This window comes from Apium graveolens, chromosome 2 (genome assembly GCF_009905375.1).
Source record: "Apium graveolens cultivar Ventura chromosome 2, ASM990537v1, whole genome shotgun sequence".
Classification (NCBI taxonomy): domain Eukaryota; kingdom Viridiplantae; phylum Streptophyta; class Magnoliopsida; order Apiales; family Apiaceae; genus Apium; species Apium graveolens.
This window is the reverse complement of record NC_133648.1, coordinates 259,841,701-259,865,362: the sequence shown is the minus strand read 5'-3', so window position 1 is coordinate 259,865,362 and position 23,662 is coordinate 259,841,701. Positions and strand designations below refer to the sequence as shown.

Below are 23,662 nucleotides of genomic sequence, written 5' to 3'. Positions count from 1 at the left end.
GTCTTTCCACACTACTTTTACTCCTCTATCTTCTTTTCATATATTAAAAATCAATGGGTCCCACTATTGTACTCATTTTTCTTTCTTTTTTCATTACTTCATACATATTTGTTAGAACGACACTAATAATTAGTATTTGAATTTAAAAATTTGGTATACAAACACGAAAATACACGAAACGAGGATGGAATTTGCTGATTGGAGTGAGGAAAAGAAGAGTGAAGTTGAAGGTAATCGTGTCAAAGTTTGAAGCAGGCTTATGTTTTCTCCACCTCTTTTATTGGTTCCTTCTAACACGTGGTCTTCTTGTACCTGTTTCAACTAGACCTCCCTCCCTTACTATATATATACATCCTCCCCACACTCTCCTCTTGTATCATCACTCCAACAACAATAACTAATCCCTCCTCTTATTCTCCCTCCATTTCACACACACACACAAATTTACCAAAACTCCACTTCTAAAATAGATATTTACTATGGCTACTTATGCTACTTGGGCTAAACCAAAAATTTTAACTTCTTGTTCCCAAAGAGAAGTTCCATCCAAAAGATCACTTTTTTCACATAAGCCCAATGTAAATTGTAGTTTGCAATCTCCTTCTATACTTCACTTCCCTAAACAATCACCACAAAAGTATCAAACACCTTCTGTTCCTACCACCATTGCACACCCAAAACATCAAGATTCTTCCAGCCCACAATGGAATTTCCTACAAAAAGCAGCCTCGATGGCCTTAGATGCTGTCGAAAATGTGATCGCTTCGAGAGAAAAGGAACACCCTTTGCCAAAAACAGCTGACCCTCAAGTACAAATTGCGGGAAACTTTGCTCCTGTTCAAGAACAGCCCGTTTGCCACAGTCTTCCAGTTAGTGGAAAGATACCTGAATGCATTTCTGGGGCCTATGTTCGAAACGGGGCTAACCCTCATTTAGAACCAACTGCAGGCCATCACTTTTTTGATGGAGATGGAATGATTCATGCTGTCCAGTTCAAAGATGGAGCTGCTAGCTATGCTTGCAGGTTCACCGAGACAGAAAGACTAATCCAGGAGCGTAATTTGGGTCGACCTGTTTTTCCGAAAGCCATTGGTGAACTTCATGGCCACTCAGGAATTGCTAGGCTTGCTTTATTTTACGCTCGTGGCTTGTTTGGTCTTGTTGATCATTCTCAAGGCACTGGCGTGGCAAACGCTGGATTAGTGTATTTTAACAACAGGTTGTTAGCTATGTCTGAAGACGACTTGCCTTATCAGGTTCAAATCACTCCTTCAGGTGATCTTAAAACTGTTGGGAGGTACAGTTTTGATGGCCAGTTAGATACCACAATGATTGCTCACCCTAAAATTGATCCGGAAACTAAAGAGCTTATTGCTTTGAGTTATAATGTCATTCAGAAGCCGTATTTGAAATACTTTCGTGTTTCACCTGATGGAGTCAAGTCATCTGATGTTGATATTGAGTTAGCTGACCCGACTATGATGCATGATTTTTCGATTACAGAGAATTATGTTGTGATTCCTGATCAACAAGTGGTGTTCAAGATTTCTGAAATGATACGAGGTGGATCACCTGTGGTGTATGACAAAAATAAAGTGTCACGTTTTGGTGTTTTGGACAAGTATGCAAAAGACGGGTCAGGTATTAAGTGGGTTGAGGTCCCAGATTGTTTTTGTTTTCATTTGTGGAATGCTTGGGAAGATGAAGAAAGTGATGAAATTGTGGTTATTGGCTCTTGTATGACTCCAGCTGATTCTATTTTTAATGAATGTGATGAAGGATTACAAAGTGTTCTGTCTGAAATTAGGCTCAACTTGAGGACAGGAAAATCGACACGAAAGCCAATCATGTCACCGGAGGATCAAGTGAATTTAGAGGCAGGGATGGTGAACAAAAACAAGTTGGGAAGAAAAACCCAATTTGCATATTTGGCCATTGCTGAGCCATGGCCTAAAGTTTCTGGTTTTGCAAAAGTAGACCTTTTTAGCGGCAAAGTCCAGAAGTTCTTTTATGGGGATCAAAAGTATGGAGGTGAGCCTCTTTTCCTACCAAGAACCCCAAATTCTGAGAATGAAGATGATGGGTATATATTAGCGTTTGTTCATGACGAAAAGGCTTGGAAATCGGAGCTTCAGATCGTTAATGCCATGACTTTAGAGTTGGAGGCCACGGTTAAGCTTCCGTCCAGGGTGCCCTATGGATTCCACGGCACATTCATTAGTACAAAAGATTTAGCAAGTCAGGCCTAATACTCGATTTGGCTTGATGAGTAGTGTGCCTTAGTTTTTAGTTTGATTGTGATTGCAGCCGAGATTTATCAGAGGGATTGATCTGATATACGTCCCCGAAATTCTCCGAGCTGTTTACACTATGGACCTTTTGTTGTCGCAAAAGAGTTCTGATAGTATATTTTATCTTGTTTATTTGTAATCATTTCATGGGAAGTTTTGAAGAACCAGCTTGTAGCTTTGGGTGTAGGTAGAATTTAAGCTCAGCTGGTTTCTTGCATATTCTATCCCGTGTGGTTGTGCATAAATAAGTAGTAATATATGAATTACCAGTTTTACATATAACTATTGTGCATTCCCCTGTTCTTTCTTTACCTTAGCCTCTGCTTATGTTCATTATTATCGGTTTCCGAACTATCATTTATTTGATAATCACACGATTATTATAAAATCCTAATATCAATTGTGAATGGTAAGGTTGGGTAACTTAGTTGGTTTGACCCATTTTTAATATTCTACATTTTTTGTGTCGTGACCATAATTTTAAAAGATTACTTTTGCTGAAATACCCATCTTAGGTTTCTAATTAATTTATTTTTAATTAAATGTAGTAATAATATATACTCAGACAGACTTTACCAGCCCTCAGCCTCCCAAAAACCCAAAGGCCACTCTTGAAAAATACTAATGGCAACATCACATGGCTTATAATTGAGGCAACATATATTCGTTACTGGTACCAACAAAGAAGTGTATGTTGTAGACAAAGTAGTAACAGTTACAGTATTTTGTACTATAAGGGTGACATATTTGTCCTTTTCCTGCAGATACCCCGACAAGAGGAGGCTGCTCCTAATAATGAGGATTAATATCGATATACATTAAGAGTTCAAGTTCTTATTATCAGAGGTATGTTGCAGCATACATTTCACGTTTATTATTCATAAAAAGGTAAAAACTCTAATTCTTTTACGCAGAATAAGGGGTGTCCCATTTATATGCATAAAAAGTTGGCGTCCTCTTTTCAATGAATAATAAGCGCAAAAGTATGTTGCAAGAATCTGCCAAAGACGTGGAACAATACCTAAATCTAAGTCTCCATACACGTTTGTATTGTAAGAAAAGAAAGTTTTGTTGCAACACTAGGATATTTGCGGTTGGAATTGTAAAGGGGGTTTTTGGAAATGATGGAAAAAAGATAGAGGGGTTTGTGTGGCAATGTATGATTGATTAGATTCAAATCAGTGAGATTGCATGTTGTTTTTATTATTGATCATGCACAAACCAATTACAGATCGAAACATTATTGACTTTACTATTTAGAATAGGTTGATTTCACGAGTCAGATTTTGTAATCTAGAGCTAAAAAGGAGTGATCTCGACGTTTTACCGGCCATGTCATTTCTCTGGAGATATTTTTTTTAACCTTTGTGCGATTGTATAGTTTTTGACAATAATTGTTATGATTAAATGTAGGTGATTAAGCATATCTATGCAGTACTCGTGGTGCCAAGCATCTCTCAGTGTTAGCAACTTTTCTAGATGGTTCACGTATGGTTGTTGCGGAAATCTTCTATATATAATAGATGAAAATGAAGGTAAGCTAGCCCTGGGCAATCAAATGACATTTGTTTCATCCTATACCACTCTTTTTACTGGAAACTAATAACTAAAATACAAGTATTCCGCATCAGCAGAGTATGAGAAGGTCCTAACCTAAGCAGTCTTACATAATCAACTAAAAACACGCATCAGATGGAGGGATGAAATTTCCTGATTTAAGAAACCTTACACGATCTAAAAAATACTAGGTTTCCACATAAACAAGGTTAAAACAACGAAGAAGCTCATGGTCTGATCTAAACAGCTACCGACAATATAAACAAATATGCCAATGTATGAATAGTATGAAGTATATTTCCATAAAAAATATGGAAGTTTGTAGTCGACTAGTTTTTTGGTGGTAGCTACAACAGTTTTTGAACAATACAGGGAATATGCTTTGGAGTTATCCTATTATTTTATTAATTCACTCACAGCTAGTTCTTTTAACATTATAAATAAGCAGAAGATGGATGCTATATATGTAGGGTATCTATGTAGACTGTAGTTCAAACAATTCGGCTTTTAAACTAGGCACTAATATTTTGACAGAAGAAAAAATAGATATTTTTTCTTTATAAATATTGAAAGGATGCTGTCACATTTTCGTATAGGAACTTGAATGTTATGGGAAAAAGCAAGATACTTGAATTCCCAAGCAAGGATATGGTCTGGCTAGTCCCCAAAACAGATCTTGCAGTGCGGCCCTGCATGTTGACGAGTAGTAGTCACATTAGCTTCTGTAAATATTAGTGTTTGAATGTATAATAGCTGGAATTCTGCAACCAAACAAGATATTTGATTCTTTCAAGTCTAACAAAGGGCAGAAACAGCTAAGGAAGCAAATGGCAATTGTAGTCATGCAGCAGTAAAACAACACAAGTTTCATATGTAAATATAATACATTGTGTGTAATCTTGACTATCAGACTAGTTGGTCGATACTCGATACCCTAAATTTCTGAAACGCCTTACTGGCCTGCTCTGATAATACGTTCCCCAAGCCTGCATACTCTTGATGATTTCTATTTTCTACACATAAATCACATGGTATCCTGGCTCTTTAATTTTCTAACAACTCTCCTTTTTTACTTTATCATATCACAGTTTCTCTGAAATTTTGGAAATACCAGAGTAATAATCACCAAGAATTCAGAGTATTGAAATCTGAAAACATGATATAGATTAGTTTAAATTTTCATTTCGTTTTTGTAGATTAGTATTACAATATCATAAATAATATAATAATTATAATAAGTAGAAAGCTGGGACAGAAAAAATGCAGTGATAAATATATCATATAAAGATTAAAAGATTTGGATCAGTAGTCTCCACTAAACCAAGGGCCATTCTGTGTTGCGGGGAAAAGGGTTGTATGCAGAAACAGTTAAGTATTCATTAAATAGATTAAAAAAAAAGCAGTTTTAAATAAGCCAATTATTGCCCTTGATTTCTCTATGTAATTCAATTATCCCGAGGGTGCGACAACAAATGTTAACAAGTCCTGTGTGACGTGTATCACAAAGATCAATACTTCGGACAAAAAAAAGCATATGAATTACGATTACATAGTAACACAAGTCACATGCTTGACTCAACTAAGTATTAATACAAATAAATTGAGTACCAAATCTGTAAACTGTAAAATCTAATAAAAGGTTAACATAGTTTAAGTTTGCTCCATGTTTATAGGAGCAAAAGTAATGTTATTTTTTTAATATGAATGAAAAGTTTACTAGTTTACACATTTCATTTGTTTTGCTGCCTATCAACAACTAAAGATTCCAAGAAGATTCTAGACCTCCTGGAGGAGGGTACACTAGCTGTATATTTTAGTAGTTGTGGAACTGGTGAGGCTAAGGGTAATTGAGGGCTTTGGAGATATACAAGTTATTAGCACTTTAGCAGCAAAGTAGGCTCTGGCAGAATTTTTAAAACCAAATCACATATATGTAGTACATTCTCTTCATAATCTACACATTGCTAAAACAGAACATAGCCGATTTCATTCTCACTGATGCGTTAAGTTATTGTTTAGGATGATGTCATGTTTGTTTATATGTTAATTTTTTATTTAATTTTATTTTTTATTATTTTAAAATTTTCTCTTTCATATACTCTACTTCTTTTTTTTATTAATTATTATCCTCCATTTATCACTCATTAATTTACACTTATTCTCTTTCATCCCATTTTTCATCCTTTCTAATTCTAATTACAATTTTATTTTTTAGTTTTTTGAAATATTATACAATTTTAAGTAAAATTTGTGAAAACCTTTATATGACATTTATTCAACATACACAAAAAATTATTTTTTTCATATTATAAAAATATTAATATATTTAATATTTTCTTTAATATTTACTTAAAATATTTTTTTACTAAACTAACACTTTCATTTCAAATAAACTATCGGTCAGGGACTAATCAGTATAAAGAATGTTTAGATGTACACTTGGTCATCTGCATCCTATATTATTGGGAGTGGGATTGGAGTAAAAGTATCATATATGGAGACGTATTCAATTATTGGACTCCAATTTTTTAAAAAAAATATATATTTTTAGCCTAAAAAAAATATCCAAGTCCGGAGTATTCATGATACCAGATATTCCAAGGTAAAACAGAGAGTATCAGCAAAATAACATGCGTCAACAAACAAATTTCTTAGTTACCTAAAATGACAATTTCGTAATTACTTAAAATCTGCTGATGATATTGGATACAAAATTAGGTGCACACGACAGACAAGAGCGAAAACCCTGATATTTTTTTTTACATCAAATATAATTGAAAGACCTGCTTTCTCTCAACTACCAAAGGCAAACAGCAGTAGTATAATAATTATAAGAAGAAATAATAATAAAAAAAATTGGTCCCCATTAAATAAATTTAAAAAGTGGAACTGACTGTTAAGTTTGACTTGGAGTGGCCATGTGTTCAGCTTTTATTGATCAGCCTCAGCAAGTGTGATCTATTTAGCCATTGTCCAGATACTGCATAGCTCACCCCTATGATTCCACACATTTATAATCCAAATTCCAATTTAAAATAATGGCCCCAGAAAAATATCTCAAGCATCTTATACCTTCCACCCCCTATCAACAGATAATAAAATTTGTTGCAGCACAGAGAAAACTCTTCACTGGGGTCTACTTATATACAGACACATAGATACATGCATTATAACATGCAGGGTTCAGTGACATACTGTGCGTGTACATAAGATAAACAAAAATAATAATCAAAGTCTGGAAGGTGATTAGAACTCCGACGTGGCAAACTCAGAAACCATACGATAACTATCAAGAAGATCTGCTAATTGGTTTGTGAATAAAAGATATTATCAACAAAAGCAATATGAACCGAACAATAACTCAAGATTTGGTTGTGACTCTAAATGATACGAGGAACATAATAATATGAGAAAACATACCACGCCAGATGTACCTGATTCCAGCCTTGAAGATCAGCAAAAATTCAAAAACCATTAATTAATCACATGGAAAGTTCTTCATTCCCACCAGGGCTCTCATCTTACTACCTGTTCAAGACCATAGAAACACTTCTTCAGCTATAAGAATAGTTTGGCAACACTGTAACTATTTTTTCTTAGAAGCTGGTCCTCTTGAAAACTTACCTGGAAAGCTGATACTAGAACTGTCTGGACAAAAATAATCAGAACCTTCATTTTTTTTGCTTTTAAAACTTATTAGTAACATTTTTCCGACCTTCAGCTTATAACTTTTATCATGGATTGACCAAACACTTATTAGCTCCTTAGCTCCATCGCCCAAAGGAAGTAGTCAGTACAGCTACCGGAAACTGCTATCAAGGGGCAATGTGTTAAATCTGAGTAGCCTGTATTGAATCATTAAGATTTCATTCAACTACTACTGGGCTTATGTTAAATTTTTAGCATCATTTAGCTGATAAAAAGAACATCCAAACAACTAGAATATCAGAATGATTTACATAAGCTAATCTAGAACCATTAAAATGAAAGAAAATAACCACTACTCAATGAAAATAAAGAATAAATGTGTGCATGTGTCTGACAGTAACAAAAAGTAGCAGACTGTTTGTAAAGCAAGGGCTGAAATGCAGTTCGATCAAACACCATAACACTTCTGTGGACAAGATGAGAACAAAACAGTCTTAACCCCCAGGGAATGACAGCAATCAGTAGCCTAATGTTCATCAGTTAGATGGAGAACTCGATATTTGCATGTGACTGCAAGTATAATTGTCTAGTCCGTTTGAATTATGCCTTTGATAGATAGGCTAGGGAACAAAGAGGCCTGGCCCGGACCATTTCTAAGAACAGAAATGCACAAGGCCCAAACCAAAACAAAGATCCCAAATAATTTCACGTCTGATCTGTCTGACTTCGTGTATGAAGCAGACGGAGGTTTGCTCTGATCTTATTACTAGAATCAGAAAATTTAATAGTTAAATAATTTAAAATAAGGGGTTTTTTGTTTAAGGACTAAAACTAAAAAACTCGAATAATTTAAATATTTACTTCCACCAAGTTAGTTCACAACTATTTATTAAATTATAAATTAGACTATGTATATCTTATTCCTTATTAATCAACGATTTATTATAGAAATTAAAAATTGCAACTCTATAAATATTTTTGAAAAAGTAAAAGCAGTATTCGATATTCGGAGTTAAGTTTTTAGAATACACTAAATAATTGACTACATATTTATCAAAATCCGAACTAAAATTATTATATGGAAACATATCAAAAAATATATACACATATATAAATAATTTTATATTTACATATTTGCATATACTAAAAAATATTGAGTTAATCATCATACACATTTTCAAAGAAGATGACCCTGACCTACATAATACTCCCTCCGTCGTTTTGATTTGTTATCAAAAGGATTGGACACGGAGATTAAGAAATATATATATAAAGTAGTGAAAAAGAGAAAAAAAGTAGTTGAAGTGGCGAGACTCATTTATTTTTAATATATAAAAAAGAGATAGTGGGGTAAAACTAGTGTGGAAAGGAAGAAAAAGTAGGGAAATAAGGGGACCCATTAACTCTTTTTAGTAAGTTTTGAAATGTAAAGAAATAAATGGGATATCCAAAAAAGAAAAGTGTAAAGAAATGAAAAAGACAGAGGGAGTAGATGCTGAGTTACATGTAGCTCAAAAGTTTTTTTTTAAAATTTTTGGGATGTTGCGTCGTTTCGTGTAGCACATTAAGGTCCAATATGCATGATGAAAATGCGTATATGTCTTCATGTGGGAGATGAAACAACGTATCATATGGCAGACACAGAAGACGAAACAATGCGTCATCTGCCATATGATACATTCCTTATTTTCGTTAAAATACTTACTATTTCTATATCAAAATTTAGCTAAAATACTTACTATTTCTATATCAAAATTTAGCTTTATTACATTATTTATTTTCGTTAATAAAATAAATATTTCTTTTTTTTTCTTTCACACTTATTTTCCCTTTTATATTCGTAAATGAAGTTTAAATATTTGTAGTTACAATAATTTGGAGCAAGTATATAATATTAATGAAAAAATTGATCTAACCAAATTATTAAGAAAATTATTATTTGTTCAATTATCGAAAACATGTTATAATTTATTGGTTACTCAAAAATCTTACAATTGATATGAAATATTAAAGCTTTTATTGATACAAATTATCAGTTATCAAGTACAACTAAAAAGGAATATGATTAGTTTTTGAGAATGGAAATAAAGAAGACGAGAGCAAATAGAACATTAATATGTATCCATAATAATAAAAATAAATATTTTATTTTTCAAAATAATGGTGTGTCACTTGATTCACCATTCTCGACTACATGCGCCACTATTTGCATGGTATTTAGGGTCAAAAATCTGAAATGTGGTAGATACGGTAATGAAAATTAAAATTTTGGTATATTGATACCAAAGCCCATTACTTTTATAATAAATTATGTTTTTATTTACAACCAATGAATAAATAGTAAACAAAATATATCAATAATTTTAATATAATTATTTTGGTATTTTGTTGAGTTCGTTATAGTCGAGCACTAATTAATTATCTAATAATGAATATCCAATGAACAATCAATAATTAACAATGGAATCAGTAAACTCATGAATGTTGCTTTATAAATATATGTTATATATAGAGCATATAGAAAAGAGAGAATAATGATTTCACCATATTCTTGTATATCTTACAAGTTTAAATATGAGTTCTATTTATAGGCTTACAAGATGTGAGATACATGAACTTGTAGAGTTAAGAGTCATGAATCTGAAAGGCCAAAAGTCTAAATTACAAGAAGATGAAAAATCAAAGGTTGGTGTTTAGAATATTCTAGGGTCATCCACTAATATACGTAACACTCTCTCTTGGATGACACATACTAATATCATGCCTCGTTAAAACCATGTGGAAAAAACCCTAGTGAAGGAAAAAGAGTACATGTGTTACACATGTAATAATGAGTGTATTACATCTCCCCCTCATTTTGACATTACTATAAATATCAACATAGATCTCGTATTTTGCGCATTCCAATTTTGTGCACCAATTTCTCGAACTAAGATGTAGGAAGTGATTTTGTAAACAAATTTGCCGGATTTTCACATGAACGAATCTGACAAATATCAATCTCTCCTCTTTGCTGGAGTTCATGGGTGAAGAAGAATTTTGGATCAATGTGCTTCGTCCGATCTCGTTTAATGTAGCCTTCACGAGTCTGAATGATACAAGCTTCATTGTCTTCATACAAAGTGGTAAGAATTCTTTTCTTGACTGAAAGACCACATGAATCTCGAATATAGTGAACAAGAGATCTCAGCATACACATTCTCGACTTGCTTCATGAAGGGCAAATAATTCAGCATGATTTGAAAAAGTTGTTGCAAGAGTCTATTTTATAGAGCGCCAAGATATTGCATTATCACCATACGTGAATATATAACCTATTTGTGACCTTCCTTTATGAGGATCAGACCGATATCCTGCATCTGGATAACCAACTAATTGCACTTGTGAGTCTTTAGCATAAAACAAAACCATATCCATTGTTCCTCGAAGATATCTAAATATCTATTTCACACCAGTCCAATGTCTTCGAGTTGGAGCAGAACCATGTCTTGCCAAAAGATTAATATAAAATATAATATCAGGACGTGTGGAATTGGCAAGATACATTAGTGCACCAATGACACTAAGATATGGTACTTCTAGACCAAGAAGTTCTTCTCCCTTTTCTCTTGGGCGAAATGGATCCTTATTCTTTTCGAATGATCGTACAACCATGGGTGTACTCAGATCATATGTCTTATCCATAATAAATCGTTTAATAATCTTTTCAATATATGAAGATTGGTGGACAAAAATTCGTTTAGATAAATGTTCAACTTGAAAATTAATACAAAGTTTTGTTTTACCCAAGTCTTTCATTTCAAATTCTCTTTTAAAATATTCAATTGTCTCATGAAGTTCATCCGGGGTCCCAATGATGTTTAGATCATCAACATAAACAACAATAATAGTAAACCCCAATTTTGTCCTTTAAATAAAAATACATGGACAAATAACATTATTAATATATCCATCTTTCAAAAGATATTTAATGAGACGATTATACCATATACGACCCAACTGTTTCAATCTGTATAAAGATCTCTATAATTTAATTGAGTAAATCTCTCGGGGTCTTGAACTATATGCTTCAGGCATTTTTAATCCATCAGGGATCTTCATGTAAATGTCACTATCAAGTGACCCATACAAGTAGGCAGTGCAATGACTGGGAAATTACGATCATATTATATAATAATAAAGGCGAAATTATATGTTTTATTATGTCATTAAGTATTTTTAGTCATAAAAACCCTAGTTGTTATGTGCTACGTGTGTTCTGTAATGTCAGGGTATTTTTCGGGTATTTATCGGGTATTTTATTTCGTGTTAAAAACTTTCGCATAAAAAATTATGCGACCGAAATCTTGTTTTAATAGCTGATATTTCAAATAAAATAATTGGCCTTATTTTGACTAATATGGCTTGTACTATAGCGTTATTCCGAACATCCAGTTATTTTAGAAATTATCTCATTTCGCGAAAAATGACTTTTTCGGGCCCGTTCGGGTGTCAAAATCCCCACAAAAATCATATTTTTTAATAAAATTATGGGACTTTCAATTATACCATTTCTTTGTATTTTTGAATTATTCACATTTTTTGAGAAATTTTGGCATATATATTGTATATATTTAATATTTAAAAATTAATACTCAAAAATTATAAATTAAGGGCCAATTAATTTTATTAGATGTGTAATTAGGGCCGTAATTTTAATTAGGAGTATTATTTTACTTACTATAAATAACCTAATTTTTATTAATTAATTATAATGAAATCATTAAAAATTCAGAAAAATACAAAATTTCTCTATTTTCCGGGTCAGGTTTTCAGAATCGGGTCAAAGAATTAACCGGTGATTTTGATCGATTTTCGGCATCAAATTCAGTCGTGTAAGTACTCAAATCAAATATTTTGATATGTTCTTTCAGTTTATGTAATCAATTTCATGTTTTAATTCATAGATTTTCAATTTCGAATTCTAGGGTTCATAACTGAATTAGGGCTTTTTGATTCTAGGGTTATTTGATTGATTTGATGGTTGGAATAGCTTTAGATGATGATTTACAATCGATTTATGTGTTTAATTTAATCAAACGATTCATGTATAGTAAATTTCGATTATAAGGGTTTATACTAATTTTTTTTTATCGTAGGTAACCCGCAGCCGCTACCCTTTGGGTGCGCACTGGGTAAACCCTACGGGCTCACGTAATAGCCTGCAAACCACGTGAACCAAGGTAAACCGCATTTAAGCGAAAGGTTCTGACTCAGGAGGCATAATCATAAATTCTCCTCCCGTGGGATTCGAACCAGTGACCAAGAGGATAATTATCCCATCTTTAACCAACTGAGCCAACCCTTGCGGGCGGGTTTATACTAATTTTTGATTTATACGTTTTTGATTTTGAGTGACCTGAGGTTTGTAGGAGGTTGGGGTTTTGATTATACAGTTTACAATCTTTGATTTGAGCTATTAAAATCGAAGTTTCATGTATGAATGAAGAAAATTGATAGTTGGCCGGAGTTTGGTTTGATTTGGCCGGAAAAGTTGATACATGGATGATTCAGAGATGTTATGGTCGTAGTTGGATTGCTGTGTTGATTTGGAATATAAACCTAGTTGGAAACACAAATGGTGTTGTTTTTGGCGCGAATTAGACTTGCCGGAATCCTGGTCGGTCATCTGATTCTGGGCAACTTCCGGTCAGTTCATCCCCAACCCGGGATGTTCTTGGTGACCCGGTTGTAACCCGTTTTGCCACCCGGTTTTGATCCATTCTGTTAGAAATTTATTTTCTGACAAATGTTTCTGAAATTTTATTTTATTTTTATTTTTATTAATTATAAAAATCAGTTTTATTTATTTTATAAATTGATCAATTAACTAATTTATTTTATAAATAAATCTGAAATATTTTCTGAAATTTGAAATTAATTATTTCTTTAAATATTTATTATTTATTTATTTATTATTAATTATTTAAAATGATTAATATTTTGATAGTTAATCAATTTATTTTCAATAAATCATAATAAATTCATTTTAATTCTAAAAATTATGAAAAAAACATTTTAAATTCTGATTTTTCCTAAATTATTATATAAAAATAATTTTGAGGTTCAATTATTTTGAATAATTAATTATATTGAATAATAAATTGATTATTCTTAATTATTGAACAATAACTGAACCGTTTATTCGATTTAAGCGAAACGATAGCCCTTCGACTCAGAAAAACAATTTGTTTTCATTAAAAATAGTATCAAACCTTAATTTTTTTGGAAACGAGTTAACTTTCGATATTTATTTATTTATAGACCCTATTAATTATAGAGACGAGTCGATTAAATTTCAAAAAATTAGGAAACGAGCTAGATCTTATTTGGTAATGCGAATAATGATCCGATTTCGATTCTAAAAATTATTTTCAAGCCTAGAATGAATACTTGACTTATGTGCTATGTGAATTATATGATTAATCGAGTCCTAATTGTTAGTAATTATTATACGAGTCAGTTTTAATCGTACGGGTAGACGATAAGGGCTACGTGGAGTCGGTTTGAGACGCGATTAAGATACTTGTCGATCAAATGAGTATCTTTCTTTGATAGAGACAAAGCCAACAAGGCGGACTAAGCTAGTGTTAGAGAACTGAGATATATTTTGCGGTAAATCGCGTAACAGTCAAGTTTCCCCCCTATTCTAATTTCAAAATAATGAATTACTTACTCCTATTCAGATTCTCAACTCAGTAAACGCTGATAATTCCTATTCATATACACTGATACACAATTATTGTTCCTTTGTTTATATTTTATTTCAATTCCTAATTTCTCTTGATTCACTGAATACTCTATTCATATTCCAATAGATTGCATATTATATATATATATCCTGATATATTCTGATGTTGGGATACATGAAAGCATACCGATTGTTCCGGTTGCTCATCTGTGGGATGGATGGGGATGGTTAGGATCAGGTATATACTTGATCTTATGGACCGGGAATTAACCGGATCCATGTTTTGGGCCGTAGAGCCTGGGTACCCGAATGGATCTATACGTAGAGGTATAGATCTGCACTGTATCCTGACTGATCAGCAGGATATAGGTGTGAAATTGTGTCCAGTCTAGTTTATTGATATTCACCGATAGTGGCCTTCATCGTTTCTTACAGGGTTACATCTTTACAAAATTACCATTTCATTTAGCTTTCTTATAATACTATTTATATATTTTGGACTTGTTGAGCAAATTATGGCTCACCCCTTTTGTTGTTATTCACTATGTTTGATTTCAGTCAAGAAAGAAAATGAAACCTATCCGGACTCACGGGTAATGAAGCGTGTCAAGCAGCGGGACCCTTTAATACCAAGAGTGCTAATCCCGATAAAAGAGGAGAGCTTTGAGCCCCCTGAGCAGGTGTAGTGTAGATAGAAGTGGTGTGTGTTTGAAATAAAAATGAATTTAGTTTAAAACTTGTTTAGATATTGGTTTATAATAAAGAGAGTTCTATGAGATTTTAAATTTGGTTTGTAATAAAGATAATGTGTTGTTCTTGTTTTCATACCTCAACCTTAAAAGATCCTGGATAGATGTAAAGGGGTTAGATATATGTTTATATAATTATTATATAGGTTTGTGTTATGTTGGAGATTAGAAAGTAACCCCCAGATCTAGACCCCAGATTTGGAGGATGTTACAGTTTGGCATCAGAGCTATAGGTTTTGGTCCCTGAAACAAGAATATTGTGCAAGACATGCCTGTACTATAACAATACTAAGTCAAATTGACAACCCTAAGTAAGTTGTATGGTAGTCTATGTTTGTATTATATATTGTAACACTTAAGTCTGTAAAAATATAAAAATAGATTAGACTGGAGTATTTTTCTGTAAACAGTTCAAATCTAAGAACAAATTCTAGAAGAAGATCATGAAGATCATGCCTCAGAGAAAATGTAAAGAAGCTTGGAGTTTAATAAATGTGTTTTGGGAAAAATATTCTAAGTCAAGAAATCTACAAGTCACATGTTATATGTTATAGAGAAGTCATTCGAGAACCCTGGAATGACTTATCGAGAAGTCAAGAAAAGCTACTAGAGAACTCAGAGATATCGACAAGCCAAATTGAAGACATGAAGATTGGAGATATTTATAAGTCATTTATTCACTAGAGAACTCTGAGATATCGACAAGTCAAATTATCATTAGAGATCTCTGAGATATCGATAAGTCAAAATATCACTAGAGATCTTTGAGATATCGATAAGTCTATTTATCACTAGAGAACTCAGACACATCGATAAGAAAAAGTGAAGACATGAAGATGAGAGATCTCGACAAGCCAAATTCTCTTATAGAGAACTCAGAGACTTCGATAAGTCAAATAACGATAGAGTTATTAGAAATCTCGATAAGTCATTATACTTATCAAGATGTCAAGTTCTTTACATTACTAACTGGAGATCTTGATGTAAAAGTTCAAGTACAGAATGCAGATCAGTTTAATATCCAAGATTATCAATCAACAAACAAATCAATCACTGATTTGAAAACTCTACAAAAGCAGCTTGAAGAGTACAAGATCAAAGGCCAAGATTAACTGGAAAAGTAAAGTCACAGGCGTGCAAGATTAGCAAAAATACACTAAGCCAGAAATAGAAAGATTTGGTTATCTAAAAGTATGGTTCAATAGATGCTAATGCATGCTGTGTAAAAACCAGTGTTCACTATTCTATAAAGTAAACACTGGATGCTTTGTTTTAAGTTGTAACAAAAATAGATCTAAAAATTCTTGTAACTCTCAAGAGAGAAGATGAGTTCTTAACATACTAAGAACCCAGAAATTTGTAGCAAATACTAACTTGATTTTAGTATAAAATTAAGTGATTTTTGAAAGATGTTGTGTTCATATGCATATTTTATCTATTCCGTTAAAACACATTATCTCTACAATATAGATCACTTTGTTCACCATTATTAAAAAGTTCAAAAAGACATTAAAATTGTTTAAAACACATTCACCCCCTCTGTGTTATATTCATTACCCAACAAGTGGTATCAGAGAAAAATCTGAAAGTAAACAGATTAAAGATCTTGGAAGAATGAATACATAGAAACTGAGCAGTATTAAAATCCCCACCTTTGACAGATCTAACTATATACTATGGAAAAAGAAAATGCCACTATTTATCAGAATGGCCAATCCATTATACATTCAAATCCTCAAGAATGGGCCTTTCACTCCTATGGTAAGAGTTGAGGAATCTACAGATGGAGACATGGTCATTCCAGCTCATTATGCACCTAAGGATCCTTCGGAATACACTGAGCCCGAGAAAGAAAAAGCCTCCTTACATAGTGGCTTGCAGCTGATCTTGATAGAGTCACTTGACAATATAATGTACAATAACATTGTCAACTGTGACATGGCCAAACAAATATGGGAGAAAATAGAGATATTATGTGAAGGAACAGAGGAAGTTAGGTCAAACCAAAGGAGGATTCCGGTTTCTCAGTATGAAGGGTTTATGGCTAAACCAAAAGAAGGAATCACTGAAGTTTTTAAAATGTTTAATAAATTGATAAATGACTTGCAGTTTCATGATAAATATTATGAGGCTAAGGAGGTTAACCTAAAGTTTCTGCTAGCTCTTCCTGAACATCTTGAACATAAAATATCAGCCATTAGAGAAGAAAGAGATTTGAACAGAATAACTTTGGAAGTTCTATATGGAATCTTGAAAACCTATAAACTTGAAATGATGCAAAGAAAGTCATTAAAAGAACACCATGGTCATATTGTTGATGGTTTAAGTGCTTTAATTGTAAATGACATAGAAGAAAGTGAAGATGAGCAAGATGATCAAGTTTCAGTTAGTCAAGCTATGGAATAGAAGAACAAAGGACCTCAAAAGCAAGTTGTGTTGGAACTGGAGGAAGATGAATATTATACCCTAGATGAATTGGATGAAATGGATCAGTCCATGGCGTACTTGGCTAGAAAATTTTCAAATATTAGAGTCAAGAAGCCAAGGTTTTTAAAAGGCAAGAGACAATCTTCCAATAGTAACAATTGGAAACCAAAAACTCAATTCAATTCAGTTAGCAAAGGTGGCTACAAAACAGGATCTATGGACATATCAAAGATAAGGTGCTTCAACTATGATGAGTTGGGTCACTTTGCTAATGAATACAGAAAGCCTAAGAAGGTAAAGAAAGACAAGGCATATCTTGAACTGGAAGGAAAGTATGAAGCTCTCTTGAAGAAACAGTCTGAAAAAGCTTATATTGCAGAAGGTAAGAGTTGGGATGACACTGATGTTGATGATGAAGATGAAAAAGTTGGAAATTATGCACTCATGGCTTTTGAGCAAGGAGAAGCATTTACTTCAAAATCAAAGGTACCAACTCTAACCACTATTGATTTAAATGCTAGTAAATATAAGGAGACTGTGGAGAAGATGAGTGTGGAGATGTTTCACATACATACTAGCTTAGTGGCAGCTATTGAGGAAGTCAGTAGGCTAACAAAAGCAAATGAGAAGCTTGAGAGTGAAAAGCAAAAGATGGATCTACTGCTTGTGGAACTTGAGTCAGTCAAGCAAGAAAATTAATATTTGAAAAATAAGCTAAAGTGTGCCAATGAGATTGAAGATGTGTTAAGAGAGAAGATTGAAAAGAATGAAGTTAAGTTAAAATCTTTCAGGAATGCATCTGAGTTTGTTGGACAATACCATGAGAAGAGCAAACCATGTGCCTTGAACATCAAGAAGAAAGATACTGGTGGAAAAGGAATAACAGAAAATGAAGATGTTCCAGCTATGCTGAAAAAGTTTGATTTACCAATGTTCAAAGCATGTGAGGTAGATTTCAGTGAAGAAGAGTTGATCATTAAGCAAGAAATTACTGATGAAGACAGTGAGAAGAAAAATGTAGAAATAACTCCAACTTCCAAAGCTGAAAAGAAGCCCATGGTCAACCAAGATTCTAAGACATGTCAAGGAAATGAAAACTGAAGATGCAAGAAAGAAAAAGAAAAATAGAAATGGCAAGATTGGGATAAACAAGAGCAACAATTTTGCTTATATTGCAGATGCTCCAATGAAGCAATGTCAAAAATGTGGTTCTATGAATCATCTAACTCACCTTTGTAAAAAGGTTGTTAGCAAGCCAGTAAAAAGTGCATGCAAGTACAATGAAGCAAATGCAAATGATCCCTACTCATTTTATGACAAGTTTGATTGGATCTCTTGCAACTTAAAAGTGATGAAAAGTTGCCACAAGCTGAGAGTAGACCTCAAAGAAGTAAAAATTGGGTCTACGTCAAAAAGGGAAAATGCACAACAGTGAACTCTATTTTATATGAAACAACTCATTCTGATTCTGCTCACTCTGTTAACAAGAAGAAAGTACCCAACACTGCTTGGGTTGCTAAACACACTTAAACTTATTATGTGCAGGGCAAAAAGAAGAAAGTCATATGGATTATAGACAGTGGATGCTCAAGACATATGGCAGGTGATATGACCCTGCTATCACAATTTGAGGAGAAGGCTGACCCATTGGTGACTTTTGGAGACAACAACAAAGACTTCATAATGGTATATGACAAGTTAATTTCTGGAAATATTGTCATTGATGATGTAGCACTGGTAGTTGGTCTTGAAGTAAATCTTCTCATTGTTAGCCAATTTGCAGACAAAGGTTTTATAGTTTTATACAACAAAGAAGAATGCACTTTTATTAGAAAGAAAACTGGTGAAGTTGCTCTGAAAGGAGCAAGGAAAGGAAGCTTATTTGTTGCAGACTTGGACTCAGCAAATGAGGATGAAATTTGTTGCTCCTACACCAAGGCATCTGTAGAGCAAAGTAAACTATGGCATAAGAAGTTGTCTTATTGAATTTTAAAGCAATCAATACTCTAGTTAAAAAGGAGTTGGTGAGAGACATGCCTAATTTGAAATTTGCTCAAGATGAAGTCTGTGATGCTTGTCAAAAAGGAAAAATGAAAAGATCAAGTCATAAGAGTAAAACTGTGAATTCTATAAGTGCACCTTTGCAACTTATTCACATGGACTTATTTGGACCAGTAAATGTCTAGTCAATTTCAAGAAAAAGATATGCACTTGTGATGGTGGATGACTACTCAAGGTACACATGGGTAGAATTTATATATTCTAAAGATGAGACTCCACACATCATAATTGAGCACATCAAGAAGATTGAGAAGCAGGCTGAAGATCAAAATTGTGGGAAAAGATTGAGGAGTGATAAGGGAACATAATTCAGAAATGCAACCTTAACTGAATTCTGCAAAGATAAAGGCATTGTTCAAGAATTCTTAATAGATAGGAAACCTCAACAAAATGGAGTAGTTGAGAGGAAAAATAGAACATTGGTGGAAGCTGCTAGAACAATGCTGCAAGATGCAAAGTTGCCAACTAGTTTTTAGGAAGAAGCTGTGAAAACTGCATGCTATACTCAAAACAGATATCTCATTAACAAAAATCTTGGAAAATCACCCTCCTCAATCTTATCCAAGAGAAAGCCTACTATGAAGCATTTTCATGTGTTTGGAAGCAAGTGCTATGTGTTAAAGGACAACTCTGAATATGTGGGAAAATTTGACTCTAAAGTTTTTGAAGCAATTTTTTTGGGATATTCATCGAAGAGAATTGCATATAAAAGTCTATGTGATTGAACAAAAGAAAATTATGGAAAGCACATATGTTACTTTTGATGATGACAAGTGCCCAGGATTGGAATGCCTTGACGAAAATGAATTTGAAGCCCTAAATTTTGAAAACCTCAGCATTGATAATGATTCTGATGATGAAGCTGAAGTCAATACAACTCACAGAATAAATGAAGAGTTAACTGAACAAGTGAACAATGAGAATGGAAGCTCATCTCATGAACCTGAATTTGATAGCACAAACTCAGGGGGAGAAAGAGAGGAAGGTTTTGCAAGTCATGCCAATGGTGAAGAAAACACAGAAAATTCCAGTCAACAAACTCACACAAGAAAGTGGAATAGAAGTCACACTAAAGAAGCAATTATTGGTGATCCAACTACTGGAGTAAGGACTAGAAGTTCAACTGTAAATGAATGTCTTCATGCATGTTTTCTGTCAAAAGTTGAGCCAAAGAAAACTGAAGAAGCCCTTCTTGATCCTGATTGGATATCTGCAATGCAAGAAGAGCTAAATCAGTTTGAAAGAAACAAAGTTTGGAAATTGGTTCCTGCACCAAAGAACAGAAGCATTATTGGAACAAAGTGGGTGTTCAGGAATAAGATGGATGAAAATGGAATTGTTACCAGAAACAAAGTAAGGCTGGTTATAAAAGGCTATTCACAAGAAGAAGGATTTGATTATGATAAAACTTTTTCTCCAGTTGTAAGACTTTAAGCAATAAGGATTTTTCTGGCATTTGCTACACATTCAAATTTCAAAGTGTATCAAATGGATGTCAAAATTGCCTTCCAAAATGGTGAGTTGGAAGAAGAAGTTTATGTGTAACAGCCACCTGGCTTTTAAGATCCAGAATTTCCAAAATTTGTATACAAACTACTCAAGGCTTTCTATGGACTTAAGCAAGCACCTAGAGTTTGGTATGACACACTGTCAGAATTTTTGATTAAGCATGGATTTACCAGAAGTACAATTGACAAAACTCTCTTCTGCAAGAAGAATGGTGATGATATGATCCTAGTACAGATCTATGTGGATGATATTATCTTTGGTTCTACTAATGAATAGTTATGCCAAAGATTCTCTAAGATTATGCAGAGTGAATATGAAATGAGTATGATGGGGGAATTAAGTTACTTTCTTGGACTTCAGGTCAGCCAAAGAAGTAATGGAATCATCATCATCCAAACTAAGTATGTCAAAGATTTATTGAAAAAGTTTGGCATGACTGATTGTTCACCTGCATCTACACCTATGTCTACAGCAAAAACGTTGGATGAAGATAAAAAGGACAAGAGTGTAGATATTTCAAGCTATTGAGGAATGATTGGGTCATTGCTTTACTTAACTGCAAGTAGACCATACATAATGTTTACAACATGTATGTGTGCAAGCTTTCAAGCCAATCCAAAAGAATCATATTTGATGGTTGTGAAGAGGATTTTCAGATACTTAAAAGGAACTCCAAACTTGGGATTATGGTATCCTAAGGGAACTGGTTTTGAAGCTGCTTGATATATAGATGCAGATTTTGCTTGATGCAGGGTTGACATAAAGGGTACTAGTGGAAGCTGTCAGTTTCTTGGACAAAGACTTATATCCTGGTATAGCAAGAAATAACAATCTTTGTCAACTTCCACAGCTGAGGCAGAATACATAGATGCTGGAAGTTGCTGTGCTCAAGTGCTTTGGATTAGAAATCTGCTAATGGACTATGGCCTAGTGTTACATAAAATTTCAATTATGTGTGACAATACTAGTGCTATATCTATTGTGGCTAATCCAGTTAATCACTCTAGAACAAAGCACATTGATGTAAGGTAGCATTTTATTAGAGAACATGCTATAAATGGTACCATTGAGCTCATTTTTGTTCCAACAGAAAAATAATTAGCTGACATTTTTACTAAACCTCCGCATATTTATTTTTCAAAATTTTAAAATTTCAGTTTAGAATTTTTCAAATTCTAAGTAAACTGTCTAGATATTAATTTACATTTTCAATAGGTAAAATTAGCAAGGCAGAATCAAAGTAATCAAAAGTATATAGAGAACCGAGTTCTCGATAAGTCTAATTGACTTATCGATAAGTCATTTTAAGACTTCTCGAGTGAGTTCTCGATAAGTCAATTTCCTGACTTCTCGAGTGACTTCTTGATAAGCTTTATTATGACTTATCGATAAGTCATTGTAGAGCTCTCTATAAGTGTTAACTTACTGAGTTCTCTACAAGTATAATTTTAGACTTATAAATAACTCAGAAATGAAATAATTTAATCCAATAAATTTTTTTGGTAAAATATTTTTGGCAGAATTATTCTAATTTTATTTTTGATTTATTCAAATAAAAATTGGAATCAACTCGGTCCATTTTGGACAAATTGGGTATTTATTTGACATCTCGATAAGGTTATTTTTAGGTCTCTACATGATTAAATCAAAATGACTTATCGACATGTTTTTTACTTTTCAAAATGACTTTTCGATAGACAAATTCTAAACGTCTATTTTTGAGTTGTTGATAAGTCATTTACTTTTACTATAAATACCCAGACATCTCGACATACATATACTTACGCCTTCGAGAACTCTAAGTGACCTAGTTTTTTCAATTCCAAACCGATTTCTCTCTCGTTTCAAATCCTCTGTTTCTAATTTCTTTCACCCATTAATCTACACACTCATATCAATGGCAGCAAACAATATTGTAACCTTCATTCCAAAGGAGACCAACTTCCTTGCATTTTTAGATGCAAATCAAGCACCCGAAACTTTTAAGAGCTTTGTCAAGTTCTTGTCTGAGACTTACTTTTTTGGAGCTCTTAGAGGTAACCCAGCTCTCTCTCTGGATGTATTGGGTGACTTCTGGAACAAAACTATAGCTAGGAAAGTTGTGCATGAAGATCAATCTTCAAGCCTAGTGGTTAATTGTCAAATCAAAGGACAACATGTGGAGATAACTGAAGCTGACATGAACCTGGCCTTGAACATTCCAGCTGACAAGATAGGGGAGATTCCAACTAAGGAGGAGCTGTATGATTTCCTGGATTTTATCAACTACTCTAAAAAAATCAACTTGGCCAGCCTGAATAAGAAAAATCTGAGAAGGGATTGGTCCTTTCTGTTTGATTATGTGATAAGAGCTTTCAAATGCAGGAAATCAGGATTTGATAACATTTCTAGTGTTGTTCAGAAGCTGGTCTCCTCAATGGCTCTCAACAAACCGATTAAAGTAGGACATTAAATTCTGGAGGAACTGAGCACCAGGCTCATCATGCCATGAACTTCAAGAGGTTAAGAAATTTTCCTTCCTAGATTCATTATGCCTTCTTTAAATCATAAAGTAAATGACATACATATGCATGAAGGTGTAAATAGGTCATTAATAGGCAACTGTAAACAAGTATCCAAAATCTTATTTGGATCACTTATTACTAAGAAGAAGGTACCAGTGGGTCTTAAGTGAACACCTTTCATGACTG

At 33.4% G+C, this 23,662-nt stretch overlaps 1 protein-coding gene across 1 annotated transcript; it reads left to right on the top strand.

Annotated features, from left to right (window-relative positions):
- The first annotated feature begins 363 nt into the window (after positions 1-363).
- On the top strand, positions 364-2,573 carry LOC141708408 (9-cis-epoxycarotenoid dioxygenase NCED1, chloroplastic-like). Its single transcript, XM_074512023.1, has one exon. The coding sequence runs from the start codon at positions 480-482 to the stop codon at positions 2,247-2,249; it is 1,770 nt and encodes a 589-aa protein (XP_074368124.1). The 5' UTR covers positions 364-479; the 3' UTR covers positions 2,250-2,573.
- The last annotated feature ends 21,089 nt before the right edge of the window (positions 2,574-23,662 follow it).